General features: G+C 35.2%; 1 protein-coding gene across 1 annotated transcript in view; it reads left to right on the top strand.

Moving 5' to 3' along the window:
• clstn2a (calsyntenin 2a) overlaps window positions 1–7,764 on the top strand; it is a 58,206-nt gene that overhangs the window by 9,649 nt on the left and 40,793 nt on the right. The window contains exon 3 of the mRNA XM_014018932.1: window positions 4,991–5,186. Within this exon, the coding sequence (XP_013874386.1) occupies window positions 4,991–5,186 (196 nt within the window). The remainder of the gene's footprint in view (window positions 1–4,990; window positions 5,187–7,764) is intronic.

Genomic DNA, 7,764 nt, shown 5'->3' on the forward strand with positions numbered 1-7,764 from the left:
GAGAGAGAGAGAGAGAGAGAGAGAGAGAGAGAGAGAGAGAGAGAGAGAGAGAGGCACAAGCTGTATAAAAATTATATGTACAGCAAGGTTATGAAGCCTTAAAAAGTTATTTTCATCATCAGTGTTTCATTTTGGAGCTCAGCATGCAGAAAAATCATAAGCACATTAACACACATACATACAGTATATTGTGTTTGGGATTTTGTGTCACACGAAATGTGTTAGGAGGACAATAAAGTGCAATCCAGTCATTAATTAAGGCAGCTTGAGCGATAATGATAAAGAGCTGAGAACTGAAAGCAGTGGGATTAAAGAATTGAGGCTTAATATACTCTGTTCAGAAACTTACTTTAATAAAGGTCCTAAAGCTTCCTCCCATCTACTTAACACACAACTCAAACACACTAAAACAGTCATGATCAAATCTTGAAACTGAAGTTTGTGTATCTCATGCTCTGCACACCAGATGGAGTATCAGCTGTATTTGATTAAGACGAGTGATTTGATTTTCTGTTTTTGTGTTAAGGTTTGACTTAAAAACTAACCTGTGTGTACTGTGATGGTTGTGTTGTCATAGTTAGGAAATATGCAGTTTGTCTCAAAAATAATTTACTCAAAATTATTACAGAAATTTATTAAAATATTTGTACCTAACTTTTATGCCAACTGATCGTAGTTCTTCTTTTTTTTCTTTTTGTTTATTTCAACATGTCTGCATTTTGAGGGGTTGTTGGTGAAAGAACCCAATTGCAGAATTCAAGGAAGCAGGAGAGATGGAAATCGAGAAAACAAAAGAAAGGGATAGTCTGGATATTTTTGATGCAATGTTTTGTCAAATAGTTATCAGTAGTTATATCTTATCAGCATAACATCAGTTACAGAATATGGACCATGGAAAAAGGGAAGAAGACTTTGTCCAAAAAGTGTATAAACATGGTCTACGCTCAGTGCTCATACATCAAATTACATCCCAAAAAATTTGTGTTCATCCATTCTGTTTCAATTAGTTCATGGAAATTGTTCAATTGAGAAAACTGAAAAACCATTTAAACAGAATCGTGCACAAAGGTAGCGGTATATTATTAGCTAATGCAGCATTTATTCACATCATTATGTCATTTCTGAGAAGGAGTTTTTTATAATCCTGAAAAATATTTTCTATAGCCTGGATTAACACTTTCTGTACTGTTCTCTGTACTTTGTGCTCTATGACTGATTATTATAACAAATATAAAAAAGATATGTGCCCATTCCTTTGCTACACATCTGTAGTTTAGGCAAATGTTAAATAATAAAAATTGCTGGCCATTTTCAAATTTAAATAATATGAATAAAATATAGAGCGTTCATGAAAACCATGATTTGTCACATTAATTTGAACATTTCACTAAAACCCACTTGGTAAAATAGTAAATTCAGGTTTAGCGTGGCAACCTTCTCAATTTTTATGCACACAGGTTTGATGCACCACCAACTGAGATTTAAAGCAAAATGTAAGCAGTTGGTAAACCCAGTTAATTGAAATAAAATTGAAAGAAATTAAATGCTCTGTCAAGTAATTTTATGCTACAAATACACAAATTAGTTCTGGCTTCTTGTGACAACGTGTTCATTCGTGGAAAATGGTTTTCTCATTAATTGTGTTCATCCTGTCTGTTTCTGTTATATTTGCAATTTAACATCCTGTGAAATACATATTTCCTGACAGCTTGGCATTTTCAGTCGATGCAGTTTATACTACTCAAGCTTCCTGTGGTGTATCGTCTGTTTTATGACTTTTATTATTGAACTTTTTTTTTGCTGACTCTTTGACTTCTAATGTGCCTGCAGCAAAAAATTATGCATTTTTTTGTTTATTAGTTTTTTTAAGTAACTTTTTTACTTCACGATATAAAGGCCAAAATATTAGATTTTTTTTCTGTCATGCACCACAGAGGGATGAAATTACTGTGTTTCCCTCCAGTACAGCAAGCTGAATGGCATGAATGTGTGTGTGCATGTGTAAACCATGCATTAGCTGTCCACAATGTGCTATAATCATTTACATATACACTGGCACGTCACCATACCTTCCTATTCCCTCTCCTCCTTTTTACCACTCTATGTTCTCATGAAAGCTGTTACCCAAAAACATGCATTTACTGCAGCAGATGGAGCAGAAAATGGATTTGCATTCAACCCCAAAGTGTTAAATGGAAATACCTTTTCCTGCTGCCCTCCAGTAAGTCCAGGTTTATGCAAATTGGATACACCACCATGTTATAGCAGCTTTATTAGCTCCAATCTATGACTTTATGACTCAGTGAGTATATGAAGGTGCGTAGGCAGGATTAAAAGGCCATTCTTATCACTCTGCTTCCATGTCTGCTATGTCATTTTTCGTAAACCTGTTTTGTATCTCTGTACAGCCTTAAAGTAGGACAACTGAGTCAGATTCAAATCTTTAAGCCTACTGGTAGTAAAAGCATCTTTATTTTTAAAAATGGCATATAGCACAGTTGGAAAAATATGTTAGTTTAGAAAATAAAAATAGGTTGAATAAAAGTTCCAGCAATTCTTGAAAGAATACATACTATATCACCCCCCACATTTCATGCCACAGTTTTAACCTGAGATCATATGATAATGTGAAGAGATGTACATCCTTTTTGATCAAACCTCAGAAATGATGTTATACACTATGTTATACATTATTGCAAGAGCTTTCAAGATATAATAGAGCTCAAAGTATGGGTTTAGAACTCTCAGTTGCTGCACTGTCACAGCAAATTTGGCTCAATATACGGAAAGTTAAAAACTCACCAGAATCATCAAATGGGTAGATAAACCAATCAATAACATTCAAATGCATCTCACAGAACTTTACATCCATTCATTACAAGGGAAAGCAAGCTGTATCACCAAGGACCCCTCAGACCCCCTTCAACAGTCATTTCAACTTCTACCTTCAGGTAGCATTTTAAAGTCTCTTKGCCAAGAAGAAAAACTTGTAAAAACAATTTCTTTCCCACTGCAATCAGCCTTTTAAGCAAAAGAAAAATGTGTGTTTACAAATGGGTAGTGTATGGTTTTATTAGGAGGTAGGTTCATGTGGTGGTGTTGGTGGTGTGTGTGTGGGGGGGTATGTGTGATATATTTTATTGTGTTTGATAATGTGTCTGAGTTTCTATCATAGACCAATGACAATTTTTTGTTACAACATCTGTCAAACAAGGTTTTTTGAATCTTGAAATTGACAGCCAGTTATGTGTTGACTAGGGTCAGTTGGTTGTGACATTCATCTTGAGTTAGGATAATTCTAAATGTTATTGAGTTGTAGATGTACCTCCAAAGATTCCTTTTTGACATTTTATAAATGTGTCCAGTGGTTTATGTGATATTTTGCTAACAAACAATGTTGACTCTAACAGTTAACAACAAAGTTTTATATGTAGTGCTACCCTGAAAATTTAAGCAAACTGTGCTATTATTTCTATATTACTTTACATTACTGCTCAATAAGGGTGTAACAATACATCGATCTATATCGATATATCGATTTGAATGGTTCATGATTCAGTTATCAAGGCAAAATGAAAATATCGTCCTATATCGTCATCATATGCTCGATGTGAATCAACATCATATACCCATCTAAGACAGTCTTTGTGTTAGATATGTGAACTGAACTGAATCAAAATCGTATTGTGACAAACTTCGTGATATTGAGAAACATTGAATCGTTATCCAAACATATCGATGTAATATTGTATTGTGATAAAGCTGGTGATATACACCCCTACTTCTCAAATGATTGTGGTGGCCGATAGAGTGGCAGAAGAATAATTTATGGTGGCCACCATTAGCCATCCCCTGGATCTGCCACTGCGCCTGTTGGAGGATAAAATTGCTCCCTTGCTAGAATTCATCGCTACACCTCCTCAGACAAACAAAAAACCAACATGCCTCTGTTCTTCTACACAATTGAACTAGTTCCCACTTTAATATCTTGCACCAAAAACACCAAGCTTTACTTGCATTTCTCGTTCACTTCCATGACCAAAACACACATGTCTCAAAAGACACAAACTTTCTCTATTCAAATCCTTCAACAACAAGGAATATCAGCGCACCTCTCGTTCCTTCTGCAAGGAGATCTACCAAATCTCAAGCTCGGGACAACCTTTACAAATGATGTCAGAAACACATCTGCATAGAAAATCACACAGCACAGTAAACTCAGTGAGGAAGGCAGAATGCTCAGCTGGAGAGAAATCAGATTTTTTCCCCTAACTATACAACAGAAGCTGTACACTGTAATTTTGTGAGCAGCTCCTGCTGACAAAGGTTCCTTTAGAAAGAAGTGAAATATCTGCCAGAAGAAGTCAGAAATTTGTAATCTGAAGAGCACTGTTAAAAAAAAAAGAATTGGCAGCAATGTTTATTGTTAGTTTTTACTTCATTACCCACAGTATGATTTATCCTCAGCTATCTGAGGGGTTTCAGGGCTGCTGCTGGGTCTGAGAAAATTACTTTTTGAGAAAGTGGATACACGGATTGTTGGGCAGAAACAAAAGAAGAAAAAATATACAAACTGTCTTTGCAGAAAATTACAAAATGAAAAAAACTACTATTAGAAATGAATGTTTTAAGTTGTTTTTTCTATACTATTTGTTAATTTAGTGAATCATGAAATTAATTAAAGCATCAGTATTTAGTATCTGATACATGTTTTCAAATTTCTTCTTTGTAAACAAAACTTTGTCTTCTGCATCCCTTCATGCTTTCAATCAACACAATTCATTCCTTTGTTTTAGTAAGATGAAAGTGGACCATTTTACCAAACTGATAATGTTTGGTTGCATGGGATGTCCCAACCCCGCCTCCCCCCTTTAACTAACAGCTCTCTTAATTGTGTTCTCATTTTAAAATCATGCTACAATTTCTATTTTATTATTTTGCCTCATCTGAAGAGTTTATCACCTTTCTTTTCTTTGTCTTTATCTTTCAGGGGAGATTTGTGCCTTTAAGATCTTTGGTCAAGACGCCCCCTTTGAGGCTGTGGTGCTGAATCGGACTTCAGGAGAAGGAGTACTGAGAGCCAGTAGCCATGTGGACTGTGAGAGCCAGAAAGAGTACACCTTTATTATCCAGGCTTATGACTGTGGGGCCGGGCCCAGCGGAGCAGACTGGAAAAAATCTCACAAGTAAGTCAAGTGATGCCTGTTGAAAACACTCAATTCTCTTAAGGCTAAATCATCACTTTCAGTCTTTACTAGGGCAGCATTTATTGTTTTCTCAGTTATTTATAATCTTCTTTGTATTGCTCTCTCAGAATAAGGTGCTATGTATTATTCTAGATCGAAAAAAAATAAAGTCACAGGAATAAAGTTGGTACAATGTGTCACCACTTTCAAGGTATTATATCCTACATATACATATCTAATAAAACACATGAAGAAGCAAAAGGCATATTTCTAAATCACTGTATACTTGTTCAAAAATGCAACAAGCTCCCCATTTCAATCATTTTTTTCGATAATGTGTCCTAATTTACTCCTAAAATATAATTGTTTAGACAGAAGTTTTTGTTGTCATTGTAAAAGGCTACTGTGGACGTTTCACTTCAAGACAAGACTGAAACATCTTTTTGCTATTTCAAAATCATTCATAAAATAATAGAAGCCAAATGGTGGGTTGAGGTTAACCCACTGCCATTATGCCTCTGAGCTGTAAATGAGGAAGTGACAGAACTGTAATGGTCGATACATGAAAGGGTCACTGTGGCTGCTTGAGGATGTGGAACCTGAGAAAGTGTAAATATTTTATGAATAGGTTATGTAAGCTGACACAGTACTTGACTGGTTAAATAAACTTAACAAGGATGACAAATTATATGCATCAATTATTACCCAAATACTTTTATATGAACAATACTGCACAGAAAATTTGCACAAAAAATCTATTGCACAAAATTGCATTATACACCTCTAAAACAAGAACAATGTATGCAAATCAAAGCAGTCATAGTCTGTAGTGTGTAATATAAAGCAGCTCTGTGGGTAAGAGCAGGTCTTCAGTTCAGTTTAATGGATTTAATTGGAGCTGGAGGACAGAGTCCTGTGTGGTTTATTTGTGTGATGGCTGAGGGGTGAAAGCTGTTTCTCAGGCAGGTTGTGCAGGCATAGAAGGTTCTGTGATTCCTTTCAGGAAGCAGATTGGGAAACATTTTGTGTGCAGAGGGGTGTGGGCTCCTTGATTATTTTCTTAGCTTTGTGAGTGCTCTGGGTGTGGTGGATTTATTCCAGTGATCTGGTGGGCTGATTTTATGAAGCACTACATGGTCTTTCAGTTCTCTAAAATGCTGAAATAAGTTACCCCTCATACAAATTGATCAACTCATACAATTATTTTGAATTATGATCTTATTTACTGGTAGCACAATGTTTCCTCATTATTTCTGTAATTTTGTAAATGTAGGTAGGTCAGTAATCTTGTAACCTGCTGATTATTGTGTCTATCATTTATTAATTAAAAAATAAATGGAGGGAAATTATAACAGCTTATGTCATACCATGTCATGTCATGTCATGTTATGTTATGTTATTTTTCAAGACAAAAGACAAATTTCAAATTAATTCCTTGAGACCATTGCAACATTTTTTGTCAATAATGTCATTGTCATGTCACATTTAGAGTTTTATATTTCTGTAGCCCTTTTTTTTACAATAACATTCAGAAAATGCAATTGTTGGTAAATAAAACCCTATCACAACACAAAAAAAATTAACAAAACATTTAAAATTTCCAGAGAAAAATCTAGTTATTTCAATTTTATTTTGAATGTAGACACTTGTAAACCGTCACAAGCAACATTCTGTGATAATTTGTTGCTGGTGAAACAGAAACATATCTGTGTGTCACTGAGGGGAAAATTTCAAATCTGACCCACATGTTCACCAACACCAATGTTTGCAGGTAGTTTTTCCACAGACTGACATTTACATAAATATTTACATCAATTATATGTTTTTGATTGATTTGAATTTACTAGCAGGCACCTGTAGTTGTTTTTGTTCATTTTAATGTGTTACATTCCTAACTCAAATTCAAAAATCTAATTATTGTAATTATATATGGCTGGCTATCATTTCAGTTTTCTATGCTTTAAAAATTTGTTTTTCTCTTGCTGCTGAATAGACTCAAGCCCTCTGACATATCCTTGGATCTTTCTAAGGATATAGGCTCCAAATAGCGCAATAATAAAATGTATGTCCTTTTGTGTGCAGTTTTATGTGAATTAGACTGACAAACAGCTGTATGCGTGTGGACAGCAACAAATCAGATCTTTTGGTCCTTCAGTCAGTGACAAAAAGCTGCTAAAATAAACTACGGCTCTGCACTGACAGGAAGGAGAAACGTGTATCAACTCAGGGATCTGTGATGAATTTCTTTAGAGGAAGAATAATGAGACTGTGTATTTGTGTGAGTGTTTGCGTGCACATCTTTGTGACATTATCACGGCATGACATTCTAAATAGGGCTCATTAAGCTAATGTCATTAATTGGCCAGATGTGCCTTCTGAGAAAAAAAATGGGTTGTCAGCGAAGGTCACTGGTGAAGAAAACTCCTGCATCAACATTACTGGTTCATTTATAGACTTTAGAGCACAAATGTTAATCAGAGTGCAGAGTTGATTTTCCTCCAAACCATGATATGTGTGTGTGTGTGTGTGTGTGTGTGTGTGTGTGTGTGTGTGTGTGTGTGTGTGTGTGTGTGTGTGT

The sequence above is a fragment of the Austrofundulus limnaeus genome, unplaced genomic scaffold (genome assembly GCF_001266775.1).
Source record: "Austrofundulus limnaeus strain Quisiro unplaced genomic scaffold, Austrofundulus_limnaeus-1.0 Scaffold206, whole genome shotgun sequence".
NCBI lineage: Eukaryota > Metazoa > Chordata > Actinopteri > Cyprinodontiformes > Rivulidae > Austrofundulus > Austrofundulus limnaeus.